General features: G+C 34.7%; 1 protein-coding gene across 9 annotated transcripts in view; it reads left to right on the top strand.

Moving 5' to 3' along the window:
- U2SURP (U2 snRNP associated SURP domain containing) overlaps positions 1 to 19,136 on the top strand; it is a 44,973-nt gene that overhangs the window by 9,770 nt on the left and 16,067 nt on the right. The window contains exons 3-20 of one of the 9 annotated variants that reach the window (XM_083848179.1): positions 1,047 to 1,145; positions 2,206 to 2,320; positions 2,670 to 2,803; positions 3,921 to 3,962; positions 4,758 to 4,825; positions 6,663 to 6,757; positions 6,839 to 6,871; positions 6,966 to 7,048; positions 7,526 to 7,691; positions 8,272 to 8,483; positions 9,440 to 9,483; positions 12,709 to 12,813; positions 13,418 to 13,484; positions 13,605 to 13,768; positions 15,738 to 15,900; positions 16,418 to 16,497; positions 17,508 to 17,595; positions 18,580 to 18,702. In XM_083848179.1, coding sequence (XP_083704305.1) covers positions 1,047 to 1,145; positions 2,206 to 2,320; positions 2,670 to 2,803; positions 3,921 to 3,962; positions 4,758 to 4,825; positions 6,663 to 6,757; positions 6,839 to 6,871; positions 6,966 to 7,048; positions 7,526 to 7,691; positions 8,272 to 8,483; positions 9,440 to 9,483; positions 12,709 to 12,813; positions 13,418 to 13,484; positions 13,605 to 13,768; positions 15,738 to 15,900; positions 16,418 to 16,497; positions 17,508 to 17,595; positions 18,580 to 18,702 — 1,881 coding nt within the window. Of the gene's footprint in view, positions 1 to 1,046; positions 1,146 to 2,205; positions 2,321 to 2,669; positions 2,804 to 3,920; positions 3,963 to 4,757; positions 4,826 to 6,662; positions 6,758 to 6,838; positions 6,875 to 6,965; positions 7,049 to 7,525; positions 7,692 to 8,271; positions 8,484 to 9,439; positions 9,484 to 12,708; positions 12,814 to 13,417; positions 13,489 to 13,604; positions 13,769 to 15,737; positions 15,901 to 16,417; positions 16,498 to 17,507; positions 17,596 to 18,579; positions 18,703 to 19,136 lie in introns of those variants that run through there. The other 8 variants (XM_083848180.1, XM_083848177.1, XM_083848178.1 and 5 more) reach the window with 8 other exon arrangements.

Genomic DNA, 19,136 nt, shown 5'->3' with positions numbered 1-19,136 from the left:
ATATTTAGATAATACAACAGATAAGTTGTTCACCTTCTTTGTTGTGATGTGTTATTATGTTGAGCTGATTTTTTAACGGTTACTGTGAAAGTGGTACTTTTGAGCATCTCTGACAGCTGTGTCAGAGCATAAAAATACTTTGAACATGGAGGATAATCGATTATGTTCTGTTCTTTTGCTAGTTCCTTATGAGCTAGTGCGTTAAAGTAGGAATTTCCAGAGAAGTTTTTTTCTTTTCCTTCCCATTGCCCATGTCTTCTGAACATCTTTTTTTTTTCCTGTTTTTACTCTCCCAATGCTTTACCATCTGTTAATTGCCCAAATAGACTCTTGAGGGTGCTAATTCCATACTCTTCAGAAATGACTGTTAACTGTAGTCCTCTTTTAATCAGGGTTTCAAGAAGGGAGCAATGCAGATTAAGTTATCCAAAATAGAAGCAATCTAGGAGTTAAATGTGGTTTTTTTGTTTGTTTGCTTTGTTTTAACTAGTAGAAGTAAATGTCAGGAATGTTTTACTATTCAAGCAAAATTACTACTTTGAACGTTAAAGTACAAAATAAGTTTATCGTCCATTTAAGTCTTCACTTACACCTGTTTAACCTTGCACAAACATTCCTCCAGCCTGAGTAGTCAGAATAACTTCTAGAGCGTTTCTTTTTTTCCCTTTTTGCAACGATCAAAAAGGAGTCGTGGTGCAAAGCATATTTTCCAAGAGTTTTAGAAACTGTGCTTTGCATTGTGGTAAGGTCTCAGGCTTTTGCAGCAAGTACCCGTCAATTTTGTCTGAGGGGTCTTTGAATAACATATTAAAAGCTTTCTCATTTGAACAGTGGTAATTAGTTTTTATAAAACACAGATTTATTTATTTTTTTTAAAAATAGATATTGGCAAGTTCAGAAGTAGAGGTAGCCTTTTATTTTGTTTTCCAAACATCTGAAACGGTTGCCATGTTGATTCACTTAGAAAGTTTCTGGTCTTGGCCAAAGAGAACAATAACATTATATTTTGTTTTGTAAACAGTTTGTTTTTCTTACTCCTTCTACAGCCTCTAATGGAAAGTAAACTTAAAGCATTCAGTATTGGTAAAATGAGTGCTGCCAAACGGACTCTGAGCAAGAAGGAACAAGAAGAATTAAAAAAGAAGGTAATGGTATACCATGAAAATGTTGTTATATATTCAGAGCTGAAATTAGTTTGCTGTTAGTTTATAACCAGCTTCATCAACAGTTTTATTTTGATTTAGATAATTATAGCTTCCTAAGAATGAAAGGGAATTGTATTTTACGTATTTAATTTGTTCTTCGTGTCCAGGGGGATGGGGGGGCAGGCTTGCTTCTCTCTCGGGCAGTCTGAAATGCTGAATTACAGCAATCCATTGATTATTGTACTACTCAAATTGAAGACAGGCATCGCCTTAAATTATTTCCTGTTCTCCGTTTGCTCTCTATCCTTAGGTTTCAGTAGATAGAATGAGTACCTGTTCTCTCTGGAATTGTTTCAATACATGTCCTTGTTATTCTGCAAAACACATTTTTGTCTAATGACTTATTATAGGAACAATCAAAACGATTACAATTTGATACTGAATTTTGGGATGTTCAGGAATATCTGAATATTGGGAAATACATATAGTTGCCAAGGTGGAAGTTCTGAATATCTTGGTCTTTGGATATTACAGATTCAACTTGTTCTGTACTTTAGTGGGATTTCTCGTGCTACATTTTTGAAAATACTAGTGTAAAGAAGCACCAACATGCTTAATTTAGTTTGTCTCACTCAACTTCATTAAGCCATTCAATTAACTTTTCTGGGAAATGTATAAAGGTGATCCCGTTGTTAATCTCCTTCAGATGGGTTGATAATAGGTAAGAATAGGTACTGCTCTCTGATGCTTAGGTTAACAAAGCACGACTCTCATAATGTTGGTTTTTCATATAATCTCTTCAATGTTCAGCTGCCAAGTAAACTCTTGTAAATGAATAGTCATGTGAGCACACAGACCTTATTTGCTTGAAGTATTACATACTGTTTTCTTCCCACAGTCCTCAAAAATTTGAATTGTTTTGTCTAAAACTGAAACTCATTTGATACAGTTTGTAGCATGAACTCTAGAAAATAATAAGGAATATAATATAGCTAATTTAAGAATAGCTGTCATTGGAGGTTCTGTAATGATAGTAAATTGATTAACATCTGCTCTGTAGGAGGATGAGAAGGCTGCTGCAGAAATTTATGAAGAATTTCTTGCTGCCTTTGAGGGAAGTGATGGTAATAAAGTGAAAACGTTTGTAAGAGGAGGAATCGTTAATGCATCTAAAGGTATTACTAATCTTTTTGTGTGTGGCTGTGGTAGATCATTTGGCTTTGAGTAAAGATGGAGATTGGCTTTGAATTGCATTTTAAATTTAATATATTGCATTATAAGAAGTCATGGAAACTTGATACTAAAATTTGCTTTTTGCTTTAACTTGTTTGGTAGTTAGCTGCGTGATTTGTTTCTTAAAATTCATGGGAAAAAGTGATTTGTTTTAAAATAACTAATCTTTGTTCTTTTTTCTTCATATTAAAAGATGAGGTTAAATTTCAGAAAGAACAATGTTCTTTCTAATGAACTGTGTTGTACAGTATTAGTTAATATAATTTGTTTTTAATTTGGCTTTAATTTCAGAGGAGCATGAGACAGATGAGAAACGGGGTAAAATCTATAAACCGTCATCACGGTTTTCAGATCAAAAAAATCAACCAAGCCAGCCATCGAATGAGAAGCCTCCATCCCTCTTAATGATAGAAACCAAAAAGCCTGTAAGTGTTGTCTCTGAATGTTAACTCCTTACTCTAGGTTGTATTTTGAAGTGCTTAGAAAAGGGTCTGTGTGATTTTTTGCAGAGTAGTATTTGCATTTGTCACACAATAAAAGAGAGTGGAAACTTTGATTTGCTTAATCCCATAGGAAATAACAAGAGGATAAAATTCAGAGGTCTGGTAGACCTGTATCCAGCATGATATACCTGATACTGCACTTTGTTTTGAGTGCTTCATGTTTTTACTGTGTTCCTGATAATTGACTTATGTATACAGATTTGGTGACTGTTGTAAAATAACAACCTCCAGTCCAGAGAATTTGTGATTTTAGAAGCAATTCTTTTTGCTACCATCTGTTTTTAGGTTTTTATAGCTTACCAGAACAAAACCAACCAAACAAAAAACCCATGACCATTTGTATAATTGATACAAATTCTTTTTGGAATGAGTTCTTTGGGTGCTAATATTGGAACAGTTCCCTTCAGCTCTTTGGGTTCTACCAAATAAGTCCTAGAACGTGTGAGTTTTTCAAACTGAACACCTTCTTTTTATTTTTTTTTGTCTTCTGAGTGGTTTGATATACTTTTTTGATCTTAAACTGAGATTTCGTTGTAAAAAAAGTACTGGAAGTGTTACCTACAAACTTAATTTTCAATTCAGGTGATAGTTACATATGATTACTGTTACTACTGTATGTGTATAAAGTGTAATTAATGTCTTAGAAATCTTTGAAAGAGCTTACTACAATTCTTAAAGTTAAGTGAAACTTGATACTGCCTGCTAGGGTGGGAAATGAGCTATAATGTGATATTTGTGGGTAATCCCATCCTAACTTTCCTCCAGCTTTAAACAAAAATGAAATTTGGAATAGTGGGGTGATAACTGCATGGCAATTTTTATTTTCATCATATGTAAAGCTCTACAGTTAGAGAAATGAATTGTAGTTTTTTATCATTTTGAGCTGTTTTGTCTTATGCAAGTATTTGTACTGTAAGAATATTACTGCTTTTCAAATTTGTCATAAATACTTATGAGATAATGCAATCAGTTTACTCACTTGCCCTGTCCAATGGTGATTGAAGATAATGAGGTAAAAATGATTTTATTTATTTGGCAGACCCTCCCCAAAAACAAACAAAAACAAACAACTTTGCCTGGGGTGAGTAGGAAGTCCAGTTTTTCCAAAGCTGTAGTGTGTAACACAATAAATATTTTGTATGTCTGCCTATTGGAAACGTTTTCATTTAAATTTGGTTATATAAAAACAATGTTGTAGAAGATAAAAGTTCACATGAGTTAGTTGAGGTGCATATATTACAGTAAAAAAAAGAATATTCATATTCTTTGTCATTTAGGAGTTCTTTTCTGAATCTTTGACTGTTTTGAGTAACTCTGTCTTAAGACCTGTATTTATGTTTGAAAAGAAGCAAGAGAAGTAAATTGTTTTCACATAGAATGTTTGCCTGTGGATAAAAATATTTGAATATATGTATATACACATATACGTAAATTCTTTTTGTATATATGTGTGTGTGTGTATATATAAGTACACACACGTATCAATTTAATTAGAGCATGAAGGTTTGTTAGGAGAGCAATCAATTTCTGTTATAAGTTTTTAAGTGAACCAAACTGACAAAATACACCACAGGTATTTTATATTTGTGTGTTGTAGACGGTGTTATATCACATATGCTGCATGGTAGTAATCAGAAGTAACAAAGTTTAGTTTAAGCTATCCTTAATTTTATATTTTCTAGCTGTGTTTGCTAGCACTCAGTCTTAATGTTTTCACGTCTGTTTCCTTTTATTTTCTCCTGTAGTTTACTTGGTTTGAAAGCTGTAGGTAAAATATGCATGAAAATTTTCTAAAATTTTGTTACACAAATACCATTTATATGTTTTTGTTTAATTTCATGTGCTCAAATGTTGGCTGATATATCTTTAATTTTAGCCCTTGAAGAAAGGAGAGAAGGAGAAGAAAAAGAGTAATTTGGAGCTTTTTAAAGAAGAGTTAAAGCAGTAAGTTTCACTAGCTGTTACTGTAAATAAAGAAGGAGGAGGGGGGTCTGGCTCCTAGTTTTTACAGGCAATGTTTAGGATCATTCTTGCAAACCTGTTTCCCAATGTCCCTGCTCCCTAAAAGGCTTGTGGCATGGTACAACTTCATTAGCAACGGCAGTGATACTTCTAAAGAGGGCATGAAGCTGCACTGGTAGATGCTCGTTACAGGTCTATATGATTTGTGTAGATAATTAGTTGCCATCTGATTAGCTTTTTGGTGTTCTTTGATGCTTTTCCCTTTTTCTTACCCTGATTGGTGCTAGGAAGAGTTTACCACTGTTGCTGAAAAAGACTTCTGTTCTGAAATGAAGCATCAACCAGAGCCTTTAAAAATGATCAATAAACAAACAGCAAAGTCCAGTCTGCTAGTTGGAATGAATGGATTTCTCTGCATGTCAGAGGCATTTGTCTGATTATGACCTTTGAAACTATTCATTACTACCTTCCTAATTAGAAAAATATCCGGAGTGGTTAAAATAATAATAATAAAATTACAGTATTTCAAAGATCAGAGTAAGTGAATGACTGGCTATATTTCCACTGCTACCTAAGATGATTTTGGAGCAGTTCATGTGAATGAAAAGTTTGTTGATTGAATCAGCCAGCCAGCTACCCAGATAAAAAATGGAAACCCAGGTTTGTTTCTTTGCCAGCTGCTGCCATTACATTACTTGGAATGCAATTCTGTTACAAATTAGCCAGTGTGAGCCTATAAATGGTAACACTTATGAACATGGCCTCATGCATTACTTAAGACTAAAGTAGGTATCATAAGGGATGAGTGTGTTTGCGTTTTTGCTGTTTATGTTTGGTAGCAAATTTAAATGTCTATCAGAATCAGGAAGAGCAAGAAGTTTTGTGTCTCTAAAAGTATATCTACAGGAACTGTAGTATGTGATTGAGCTTTTACATTATATCACAAATGAGACTTTTAAATTAACGTTTAGAGATGTACTTCTCTTGCATAATTTTAAAAAACAAGCTGAATTATGCTTCAAAAAGCAGATTCTTTCCCTTTTAAGTGTATAAGGCAACAGAAGAAGATCACGTGTATTGAGTGTAACTGAGTACAATATATTTATCTTGATGTTAGACACGGAAAATAAAATAATGTCTATATTAGAAAACGAGGGATTTTAGATCCATAAATTATTTATTACTTGATGTAAATGAATTGAATTGACAGTCTTGTATTGCTCATACACAATATCTTTGTTACCAGGGTTTAAAACCAGATTACAAAGAACCAAGCAGTTACTAGTGTGCTAGTGTGAGTGCTATCTTTAGAGGTATAAACAGAGATGAGGTCTTGTATGTACTGGGAATGGTCAAATGGAGTTGTCTTACCATTGTAAAAGGTGACAGCCTGCAGAGAACAAGGCTTAGAAAAAATAGTAGAAGTAGAAACTGAGGTGTTGTCTGCATCTTGAAAAGTCATCTGAAAAGTCAATGGATCTGTGTCAGTTAAATGTGGAATTCAAGTCCCTCTTTCAGAGCGTACTTCTTATTTCTGATCTCGTAAAAAAAAAAAAAAAAAAAGGGCTTCTCAAACTCTGTCAGTTCTGTTTGAGATTAAAATGCCCTGACAGTGTGAATGAGGAAGCATGCAGCTGGAATAATTCTGGTGGTTAGATTCCACGCGATTAAACAAAAATTAAATCCTACTGGCCATTTGAAGTTTTTAACAAGCTCATTGATTAATAAATATTAAATGTTTTCATATTTCTAATGATGATTGTTTTAATAAAAACTGAAATATTAAAAAGTTGTTACTTACGTTCAACTTGTTTCGTAGAATACAAGAGGAGCGTGATGAACGACATAAAACAAAAGGTAGATTGAGTCGTTTTGAGCCACCCCAGTCAGATTCAGATGGCCAGCGTCGTTCAAGTAAGTAGATGTTGGTTTTTTAATGTTGGTTTGGCCTGCAAAATTTGTTGACTAAATTATATGTACTTTCTGTTTATTTAGTGGATGCTCCTTCAAGAAGAAACAGATCATCTGGTGGTAATATAGATTCTTTTCTCATTCAGTATAATGTTGTCACTTCAATGTGTACCAAGGATTATGACTTTTTTCCCCCCCTCTATCACTGTAGTACTGGATGATTATGCACCAGGGTCACATGATGTTGGAGATCCAAGCACAACAAATTTGTATCTTGGAAACATTAATCCTCAAGTAAGTTGGAGCTATGCTGTGAAGCGCAGCTTTCGTGTATTTGGGTCCAGCTGAAATTTTTTCAGTAGCCTTTTTTCCTTCATTTTTATTTTAAGCCATACGCATATGTTTAATCTGATATGAGGTACAGTTGTCAATTGTAGAGACAGTATTCATTTAAATAAATGCTCTTAACATGGTGCTGCAAAAACGAAGGTTAAAATATCGTTGCTAGATGCAAAAATACTGAGTGAAAATTATTTTTCCATTAATACCTCATTGTGAGAAGGATCATATCTCAGAAATTTGATTGTGCTTAGTTTAGAATTCAGTCTTGTTACTACTGTTCTACAGTAGATTTAATAGGTGAGGTATTGATGAATAGTTGTTTTTTGTTAAACTGAGAGAATTAAAATCTCCACATGCAGACACTAATATGAAATGGAATTGCTTAGAAATATAGCAGCAAGATGCTAATTTCTACTTCTCTTCCTTTAGATGAATGAAGAGATGTTATGTCAAGAATTTGGACGTTTTGGACCATTAGCAAGCGTTAAAATCATGTGGCCAAGAACTGATGAAGAAAGAGCAAGAGAAAGAAATTGTGGCTTTGTTGCATTTATGAACAGGAGAGATGCTGAAAGAGCATTAAAGAATTTAAATGGTAAACAGTTTTTTCAGTTTTGTAACTATCTTTTTAGGAACATTGAGGAGTAACTAAGCATGTCTTCAGGTTTTTTGTCAGACTAGTGATAGATGTAATGCAACTGTTTTTCCTGAGGAATCCAGGAAAAGAATTGGAAATACTGGGAGTTTAAACTTCAGTAGGTAGGACGCTAGCAGTGGTTTTAGTTTACAACGGCTGTTTTACTGACATCAAACTATAGCATACACAAGGGATTTACATTACTAGATGTAAAATTGCTAACTGTTTTGGAGATGTGAGGGAGAGGTAATGTTTTTTCTCTTTTCTGAGAACAGATTCATTAAAGAAGGAATCTGTATTACTTGCAGTTGTTTACCAATAATGAACAAGTTCAATAATGAACTTCTTTTTGTGCATAAATTTGACTAATGCACAGGAAGTAATTCTCAGTAATTGGTGATAAATAGGTCCTTTACTTTTGAATAATGGTTAAATTTCTAATATTGCAAATATATTTATTACTTAGATATTGCACTTGCACAGAGGAGTCTTGATTGATGCAGAACCAGTTTATAACAGCTGTTTTTACTTTTCTTAGGCAAGATGATAATGTCCTTTGAAATGAAGCTAGGCTGGGGCAAAGCTGTACCCATACCACCACATCCAATATACATTCCACCTTCTATGATGGAGCATACCCTCCCGCCTCCTCCATCAGGACTGCCTTTTAATGCCCAGCCTAGGGAGAGGTTGAAGAATCCTAATGCTCCAATGTTACCCCCACCAAAAAACAAGGAAGATTTTGAGAAGGTAACTTACAGTACCCTGGGCCATATCTCGTTGTTAAATACTACATCTATGGGAGTATTTCAATGACTTCGTAGATTTACATTGTTCAGGCTGACTTTGGCAGCCCTTAGTGTACAAACTCACTGGCTCCCTGCTGTAGCCCAAGGGAACCTGACTAATTTCTGAAGCCTGTCTCATGTCTGTGTTAGGATATGATGTATTGGGTCTTGGCTTATTTTTAGTGCTGCTTTAAATCTTCTAGCTTTCATTTTCCCCCTCCAGGCTCCCTGGATATTTTTCTCCTACGTCCCCCCCCTTTTGTTGGCTGCCAAATTGCAATATCTAAATTACTTTCTTTAGAGAAAATACTACGTTTTAATTTGGGTAGCATTATTTTTACACTAGAGGAGTTGATATATTTTGTGTAGAAGGTAATTAATCTGGACGTTGAGTAAGTATTTTATGCTACTTATGGAGTCCATTTTCAATCTTTTTCTTTTCTGGAATATTAGCTGATAAAAATGAAGGGTAAGTATCTCGTAATCACAAACCAACTTGATTTACATTTGTAAGAATTTGTTGATTCTTTGAATGACACTTAATTGTTAGGGTTATTTTTCTTCCTAAGACTTGGGAATAAAGTAATACCAATCCGATCCAAGTCAAATAGTTTAGAATCATTTCATAAGCTTAAGAACTCCTTTCTTAATTATATTCAGTGTAGTACCTTTTCAGTGCATCAATGTACATTCTGACAGGAATGTTCTGATACTTTGCAATTAGTGAACCTTTATGGTTCACTGACACAACCATTTGCATTTTGTGTAATTGCTTAGCTATAACTTCACAGCAGTGATTGCCTGCAAAACTTGTGATAGATGTGTAGTATTTTCATTGCATATGTATATTTTTGCTTGTTACTTGTTAACAATACTCACATATTCTATGTTTATTATCTGATGTGACTTCATATACAGACTCTGTCGCAAGCCATAGTCAAAGTGGTTATCCCAACAGAAAGGTACATGTTTTTCTTTATTATTACTGATCTAAATATAGAAAATTTCCCCTTCGGAATTTTAAAGAAAAATTGTGATGTTGAGGAAAAGGTAATGGCTTGACTGAGCAATGGTTCTTTCATAAAACTTGAGATGTTTTACAGTCTTATTATCCTTATCTCAATAACTTTTTTTTCTTATTGAGGATAGATTGAAGTAATTATCTTTTTTTTATTGAATTTAAGTACTAGAAATAGTTGCAGGGTAATTTTATGAGTGAACTCTAGGGAGAAATAGATTAACTTAGTGATGCTTTATAAGTCCAGGCGTAAACCTCTAAGTACTTTGTAGCTAGGATGCAGCTGTCTCCAATGTGCTGCTGTGCTTTTTCCTTTTTATTTCTTTTTTTCAATTGTACAATTTGTAGTGCAGTTAAAACTGGTTTTAATTTATACTGTTTTCAAAATGTGCAACAGTCAATAATTACAGTTGCCAAATAAGTTAGTTATGTAGTGCAAGGGTATTTTTGTGTTTTGGTCTTCATCAGTGCCTCTACCTTCACTCTAGTCTAGGTATACTCTTGCTCAGTTAAGCTGAAACCTTTTCCCAAACACAGGAACACAACACTGTTTTAAAAGTAAATAAGCACAAAAGATTACCAAATTCTCTTTGACATTGGCCTTGGTGAGCAACACCAGCTGAACTGTCTGCGGCAGCGGGGGACCAGGAAAACATCATGGGATGGATTGGGAAAGTATACAGTTTTTGACCAGACATTGGTACGATCGGCTCCAATAAATGTGGTTTTATTATAACTGAAAAACTTTTTTTTTGTTGGCCAACTTAAGCTAAATGACATTTTAAATGCAGTTAAAGCTATCATCTTTTTGTACAACACTGTTTTAATTGTCACAAAATCTCTTTTTTTTTGCGTGTGTGTGGGGGAAAAAATATTTGTAAAGCTAGTTACAGTAGTACATTAATGTGTTTATCATTAAATGCTCAAATGCATTTTGACTAGTAATTCTTATGAAATTTTAGGACTTTTTTCAATTTTTGTTAAGTAGAGACATGAATAGTGAGACTGGAAGCAATCTTAATTTGAAAAACATAGTAGTAGAAAGTACTTGTAAAACTGTACAGTGCTTCTAGAGTAATTAGCTTTTGGAGAAAAATATGCTTCCATTTTATTTACTGGAGCGTTTTGAAAGCTTCTTGGTAAGAAAAGTTCATGTTAATTGAATTGTATTTGAAAATACATTGCATTCATTTTTCTCGGCTTCCTGATCACTTTTGAAGATGCTAATGATAACTGTTAAGAGTATTACACAGTGTATAACATGTAAAAATTGTGAAAAACTTCAGTGGTATATTGCATTTAGTTATTCTCCTTTAAAAATTGTTATTGAAAATTTCCAACATCCATGTCTTGGCACTTCCTGAAAGGGAAATGTTGCATATAAACAGTGAAGTGTTTTTTTCTGAGAAATTCACTTTCAGGTAGTAACATCTCATATGCCAGAATGCATGTAACACCCTCTTTTCATGTATGGAATGTACTGGATCTTTTTTTTAATACATTTGAGGTCTTTCCAAAGCAGATGGTCTTGTCCAACCAGAAGCTGCTCTAAAGTAACTTTATTGTACTGAATGAGAGAACAGTTAGATGAAACCCAGTGGCATGGTTCTACAGGAAGCCAGAATTGATCATATTGAACTTGCCTTAAAATAAATACTGTAATAGCTCAGAGTTGAAAGCTAATAGTAATTTTTCCTATTTATGTTTTCAAATACAGTTCATATAACAAAAACAGACTTGGTATTTAGACTTTCAGAACACTGCTTTAAATAAAATGGTTGTGGAAGTATTGTGACTGTCCTCTTTACAGTATTTTAAGGGATCATAAAAATCAAAAGGAGAGGAAAATTGAGCTGTAGGAAACATGTTTTTGTATGTGTGATATGAGAGGGAAATGTAAATTTAATGCTAGCTGGCATAATCCACGGTATTTGCCAGGTTTGCAGATGGATGGGCAGGTTTATTGCAATTAAATTATTACAATATTTTAAAGGTGATTTTTTTTTTTAAATCTAGTTCATTATACCTGTGGCAGAACTTTGAATGCTCATGGTAGAAAATAATCACCTAATTATGAAGAAGTGGTAGAAAATTCTTCACCATTTCAATGCCACAGTTTTTGAATTCTGATAATTTAATTGCTAAAAGAAAATATAGTATGATACATTTCCAGAACCTATATCAGTTTGTTACATTAAAAAATCTTAAAATGTAAAAATCTGTATTTTTTTTGTTTGCATCACATTCAAAGGACACGTACTGTGAAGTTTTTTGTGTAGGTAATCTGTATTTGGAAAATCAGGATTTTGTTCTTGAGGAAAAAAATACAAAAGTTTGGAAACTGAAATTGACACTATATATGTAAGCTATTACTACGCTTATAAGCGGATCCACATTTTCAAATGCGACTTCAAAAAAGTGCATTTCAAATATGCTTCTTGCCTGTCTCAGGATGTAGTGCTGAATGAAATGAATGCAGATTTTTATTTTTTGATTGTAATTTGGTTCACTTGGGTGTATGAGGAAGGAAACATTGAGTGGTATGACATGAAATGACAGACAGTTTTATTTTATGTCACATAATTGAGTCTTGACCAAAACCAGGTTACATAAATTTAATAAAACCACTGCCCTGTTTGGCATCAAGGAGGCTATTTACTTTTCCTTTTATACTTGACTAGTTTGAAAGCTGAATGCAGTTTCTATTGAATATTCAAAACTATTTGTGTTTACTTTTGAGCACACTATTGAGCCATTTGTACATCTGTGGAACTTCAGTTAACACTTTTGGCCTTAGTTCTAGATAACTTAGATGAGAGGGCTAAGTTTTTAATAGTTAATTGCACTTCGGTGCTCCGTTGCCCGTTTTTATGTGTAAGGACCATTATGCTTCTACTAAACATGAGATGGTTGTAGGCTAAGCTGCGGAAATTCAGGAATGAGGTCTCCTGCTAAGTTATTACTCTACCACTCTTAGGCATGTTTTTATTTTAGAGTGCCCGTGTCTATGATGCAAGGCTATCATATGTTCCATGTTACCTTATCTTTGTTACGGTTGTAACAATACAGCAAAATAATCTCCTGCACAGTTATAGTGTCTTAGATGGAGTGTAGTTTTATATAGTGTTAGGTCTGAATCAATTTTTCTTTAACTGTGTTATTGTTGTAGGAATTTGCTCGCATTGATACATCGAATGATAGAGTTTGTTGTGCGGGAAGGGCCTATGTTTGAAGCCATGATCATGAACAGAGAAATCAACAATCCAATGTTCAGGTGCTTATTACATTGCTTTGGTTTGAAAAAGTTAATTTTTGCTCTTGTCTTTAATGGAATTTAAAAATATAAATTTCCAAATTTCTTGTGAAGTGCAGTCTGAAAAACTTTTTCAGGGAAGTAATAAATGACCTTCTAAAAATGTTTTATTGGTAGTAAGGTTGAAGTGCTTCATTTTGATTTTATGTACAAATCAAGGAAAATATGCAGGTCCAAGTAAAACACCTGGCTGTTAAAAATGGCTGTTTATTTCTGATCTTGTAAGAGTGTTCTGACAGTTCACTAGTTGAAAATTTCAAGTCGCTTAATATTCAGTCTGAGTAACCTAATTGTATACCTATGAGTTCCTGCGCATCTAAATTTCTTATCAGAAGCGCTTTGCCTCTGTGGAATTCTACACTTTGCTTTGCAGATTGTACATGCATGTGTGCATGAGGCAATTACACTTGTTCTGTACAGCTGTGCTTTAGATGTATGTGGTTTTAGCTATCTTGAATTCACTCTATAGCCAAAGTGGGATTGTGGATAGAAGTTATATATATTTGAATTTTCTTCAGTTAAATAACTTCTAATACATCTTGTGCCTCTTTGTTCTCTGGTTTAGGTTTTTATTTGAAAACCAGACTCCAGCCCATGTGTATTATAGATGGAAGCTTTACTCAATTCTTCAGGCAAGTAGAATTTTTATTGTCAATTTGTAACTTTGAGCTTAATGAAATAAAACAACCAACCAACCAAACAACAACAACAACAAAAACAAACAAACAAAAAAAACCTCTTGCCCTTTATAGGGAGATGCTCCAACCAAGTGGAGGACAGAAGATTTCCGTATGTTCAAAAACGGATCATTTTGGAGGCCACCGCCGTTAAATCCATATTTACATGGGATGTCAGAAGAGCAAGAAACGGAGGCATTTGTGGAGGAACCGAACAAGAAGGGTGCACTTAAGGAAGAGTATGGATTTCTGTCAATTTGTAGTGTTTTTTTAAATGCTAATCTGCATATTTTTTTTCCTGTTTTGTCTTTTTTCTAGTTGTCATCCCTGAAATGTTACCATTCTTGCCATAATATTTATAGAATCATAGAACAGTTTGAGTTTGAAGAGACCTTAATGACCATTTAGTTCCAACCCCCCTGCCAAAGGCAGGGACACCTCCCACCAGCCCAGGCTGTCCAAATCCCATCCAGCCTGGCTTTGGGCACTGCCAGGGATGGGGCATCCACAGCTTCTCGGGGCAACCTGTGCTAGGTCCTCACCGCCCTCTTGAGTAAAGAATTTCTTCCTAATGCCTAATCTAGATCTATCCTTTTTCAGTTTAAAGCTGTTACTCCTTGTCCTACCACTTCCTGATAGAGAGTCCCTCCCCAACTTTCCTGTAGCCCCCTTTAGGCACTGGCAGGCCGCTGTAAGGTCTCCCCGCAGCCTTCTCTTCTCCAGGCTGAACAACCCCAACTCCCTAAGCCCGCCTCCATAGCAGAGGGGCTGCAGCCTCTGAGCATCCTTGCAGCCCTCCCCTGGACTCGCTCCAACAGCTCCATGTCCTTGTGCTGGGGCCCAGAGCTGGGGAGGGTCTCACAAGAGCAGAGCAGAGGGGGACAATCCCCTCCCCTGCTCTGATGGCCCTGCTGCTTTTGGTGCAGCCCAGGGTACGGGCAGCTTGCTGAGCTGCAAGCACACATTGCTGGCTCGTGTCGAGCTTCTCGTCAACCACCACCCCAAGGTCCTTCTCCTCAGGGCTGCTCTAGATCCATTCTCTGCCCAGCCTGAATTTGTGCTTGGGATTGCCCCAGCCCAGGTGCAGGACCTTGCAGTTGGCCTTGTTGAACCTCATCGAGTTTGGATGGGCCCACCTCCCAAGCCTCTCAAGGTCCCTCTGGATGGCATCCCTTCCTTCCAGCAGGTTGACTGCATCGTGCAGCTTGGTGTCATCTGTGAATGACACCAATAAATACTCTAGAGCTCATTTTTTTAATTAATGCTTTTTTGGTGATACAAAAATATACTCTGGATTTTGTTAGAATTGTATTCATTTGAACAATGGATCTTTTCAATGGAATTGGCATTAACCCTTTGAAAGGAATGGGGAGGATGAGAGCTTTCCTCATTTTCTATTCCCATCTGTTAGTGAGGTTATGTCGTGCCTATCTCAGCATTGTTAGAACTGAATGAAGTTGAACGGTTATTACAGTCTTAAATTTGTTGGTGCTGCTTATCAGGAATTAAAAGGAGCAGTTAGTAATTAGCAGGAAGAGACATGATCAGAGTTCTTTGCTATGAATTGTAAACGTGGTGGGAATGCCTATGGTAGTGGAAATTATGCACTTTTTTTTAAAATTTTACTATCCTTGTTCAAGTTGTGTTCATAACATGGATTTTTTTTGTTTTTGTTCATTTCATTGTAAATATAAGAGTTATGGTTCTGGACACCTTAATATGTAATTTATCTTATTTTTGAAAAGGCTTAAATTTTTTTTTTTTTATGAGGGATCTTTATACACCAAGTTCAGGGAAAACCTGAAAGAATTGTTTTGTACTAGCTCTATGAATCTAATTACTCTAATTCCACAGCAGAAATTACTTACCTTACATTTATTCATTTTCATTTCATCTTAAAATAATTATCTTTTTTTGTTTTAGTTTATCAATAATATTTATCTTCTGTATTAGTTCTTCCTCAGTTAGTTTTCCTTGATTTCTGTATATAGTCAAGACTTAAGTGGAAAATTTTTTGTATTTTGTTTGTGATGTGCGTGTATTTTTGTGATGTGCTTGTGAATCATTGAAAAAAATTAGGAGCAGAATATAAAAATATTTTAAACTGCTTTGGTCCTGAAGATGGCAAAATCAAGAACGTTATTTAATGGAAATTCTACTGAGTACTGTTCATTTTATATTGAAAGTATAAAAATTTTGCTATTTCAGACAAAGAGATAAATTGGAGGAAATTCTGCGTGGATTAACACCTCGGAAGAATGATATTGGTGATGCAATGGTTTTCTGTCTAAATAATGCAGAAGCTGCTGAAGAAATTGTAGACTGCATTACAGAATCGTTGTCTATTCTGAAGACTCCTCTTCCTAAGAAGGTGTGAAGATTTTGTATAATCATACTTCTGTTTTTGGGGAAGAGCTCAATTAGCTGTTTGTGCATGTAATGTACAAGCATTATTTCGTAAGTCTCAGGTAGTGTTGAACTTTTGACTTAAAACCTGTGCTTAAATTTAAGTGTATGTTTTTGTTTTTTGTTTTTTTTTTTCCCTGTGGGATTTTGTGATATATTTTCATTCTTGCTGGATGTGCTTGTAAGCAATGTTCTACCTTGTTCTGAAGTTGGAAAAAGCAGAGTAGTCTGTTCAAACATAAAAAATAAAACCTGGAATGCTACAATCTATCCATTGTAATATTATGCAATGAATATATTCCATCTTACAGTGTGGTTAGCAGTGCAGTGTTATTAGCCAACAGGGGGCTAACTTACATCTGGTTCTAACTTTATAGCTCTAAATAGTTTAAACTGTCTTGTATTATATCTGGAAAAATGCATATATTTTCAGGATAATTGAAAATCTAAAGCTTTCTTAATTTATACATTCTTGTTTGTAGATTGCAAGATTATATCTGGTGTCAGATGTGTTGTACAACTCTTCAGCTAAAGTTGCCAATGCTTCCTATTATAGAAAATTGTAAGTACAATATTTTAGGTGATTGGTTAAAAAAAGAATATAATTATAACGTAGTAGTAGAGGAATTCATGCTTGTCTCTGAAGATAATGTTAAAACATTGATATACATTTTCGTGCAAAGAGATAGGACCAAGATGTAGCACATTAGTGCGTAGGATGCTTTGTAATGCAAAGAAACCTCTTTTATATACCCTATGCAAGTGACCACTTGCACAGAACCTTACAGAGGTGAGGATAGTGTATGCACATCTCTTTATAGGAAGCTGTAAAGAATATTCCAGGTATGGTAATGCAAATCACCTATGCAAACCAGTAAATTTTTGTAACAGAGGTTTTAAGTGGTGGTTTTTTTTAACTCTTCACCAAGTTTGGAGACCTTACAAGGGGATTGAGTACTTTGTTCCTAAGGTGCTGAGCAGAATTTACGAAAGATGTACAAGGGAGAGAACCTCTGCTCTGTACAGATATTTGGCTGTGTCTGTTGCTTGGAGTCTCATTAATGTTATGATACCACGATGGGGAATATTCAGAATGTTGCAAAACTATAGTGATTGCAAATCATTTTTCTTGCTGCAGTGTGTCTTTGCTTTGCTAGTTTATTTTTTGTATATTGAGGATACGCTCGAGAAGTAAGGCAGCTGTTACTCACTGTGCTTTCATTGAGGGCCTTTCATTGAGAGAATAGAAACATAACTAAGAAATTTTAAAAATTAAACTGAATTCTTTGACAGTTCTTTGTATGTAAGGTTGTCGAACTCCTTTTATCCTCCAGTATTTTCAGGCTGTATAAGGAGACTCCAACAGATGTGAAGATCTGTCTTCATAGTTCTGTTGTTGTTGACTTAATATGTAGTATTTACTTGTTACCTTATAGTTAAGTTCATAGCTGCTATAGGGAATGCAACTGTCTGCTTCTGAGTCCTGTATCCCAGGTAATTTCAAGAATTATGTATGTCCAGAAAAGATATATTACCAAGTTTAACTGAAGAAATGTATATGTTTAATTCTAGTTTTGAAACAAAATTATGTCAGATATTCTCTGATCTCAATGCTACTTACCGTACAATACAAGGCCATTTACAGTCTGAAAATTTCAAGGTATGTATTTTGTTGTTATTTACATGATGTACAAGTCGAATAAACAGATGTTCCTGCGCAAGCTATTGAATATTAAAATAGGTGGTTTAAAACTCAAGCTTCCTAATTAAGCTTTGCTAATTTTTTGTTTCCTCTCTTGCAAAGATAGCCTTGAAGTTAACAGTGGTCTTTAAAAATTATTGAAGAAAAAGCATCTTTTGTATTTCACACTTACTTTCCTCCACAAGAGAAAGCATTACAAATGAAGCTTTAGGAAGAAAATGAACATGTAACAGATGAAATGTACCAGTAGATGTTATTTGTGGAGTAGAGACCATATCTAGTACTTGTATTATACCAAAAAGGCTTTCTAGCTTCCTAATTATGTTAGTACCTCCTATATTTCAGTTTGAAAAATACGTTTTTGCTTCTTAGTGACGAAATAAATGTCTGGACTTAACAGCATAAAATAGCTTTTTAACATTTTTGGTGATAAATAGGATTGGTTTTTTTTTTTGAGGTTTGATGAGCAGTCTGAGCATGTGTAGTTAGTAATTGTCCGGATAGCAGCATTCTGCTTCCTAGCATTCTCATATGCTTGGCCCTTGTCCTCCTCCTACCGGTGTAAAGATTCCTTTAAAACAAGATTTTTTTTTTTAAGCTTAAATATGAAATTTACAGTGTAGCTAGTTTTCCTATATTATAGGTTTTATACTGTTTCTCCTATCTTATTCACTCAGAACTATTAGGATAGGAACTGTGAGTAGCAGAAATGGATAATCAGTGTAATCTGAAGTAAAAGGGAAAATGAAATCCCAGTGATATTTAAAGGGGAAAAAAAGTAGTTCCTGTGTATGTATACATTTTTACTTTACTAGTCTTGTCCAACATGGTACATTGTAGTGTACTCCAATATGGACCTTGTTAGCAGTAACTCTCGATGGTGTATTTCCAGTCAGTTAAGATTTCTTAATTAATGAGCACTTTTTTTCCTGTTACTCCTAGCAACGGGTGATGACATGCTTCAGAGCATGGGAAGATTGGGCCATCTACCCAGAACCATTTTTGATCAAACTCCAGAATATCTTCTTGGGACTTGTAAATATCATGGAAGATAAAGAAACAGAGGTAAGCTTAGTAGTGATGCTTAGCAGGTGGTGAGAAAAAATGTGAGTATAAAACAAAACTGGCAAGGAATATTTGGTATCTTTGGGCAATTAAAGCTGCTCTTTGTAACATCAGTTTATGGATTTTTATTTAACTTGAGTAGTATTAGCATGCTTAGGTAGCACCACAACCCTTTTTTTTTTTAAAACTCCAAATCCTTACTTTTAAAGATAGGTATAATATTTTAAAGACAGGAGTAACATCTTTTGAGATGCAAATATCATCTAATATGTTTATACACTCGTTCCTTGCAGATTAAGTGCTATGGTGGAGTTACATTGTTGGAACCATTTCAGAGCAAAGACTAGTGCAAAATGACAGCCATTTCCTATGTATTGGGAATACTCTGTAGTATCTGTGAATTCTGAGTTAGAATTTCAGGTGTTAATTTTAGT

Source organism: Anser anser (assembly GCF_964211835.1).
Source record: "Anser anser genome assembly, chromosome: 9".
NCBI lineage: Eukaryota > Metazoa > Chordata > Aves > Anseriformes > Anatidae > Anser > Anser anser.
Note: the sequence above shows the minus strand (reverse complement) of the source record. Positions and strands in the feature narration are given on the sequence as shown.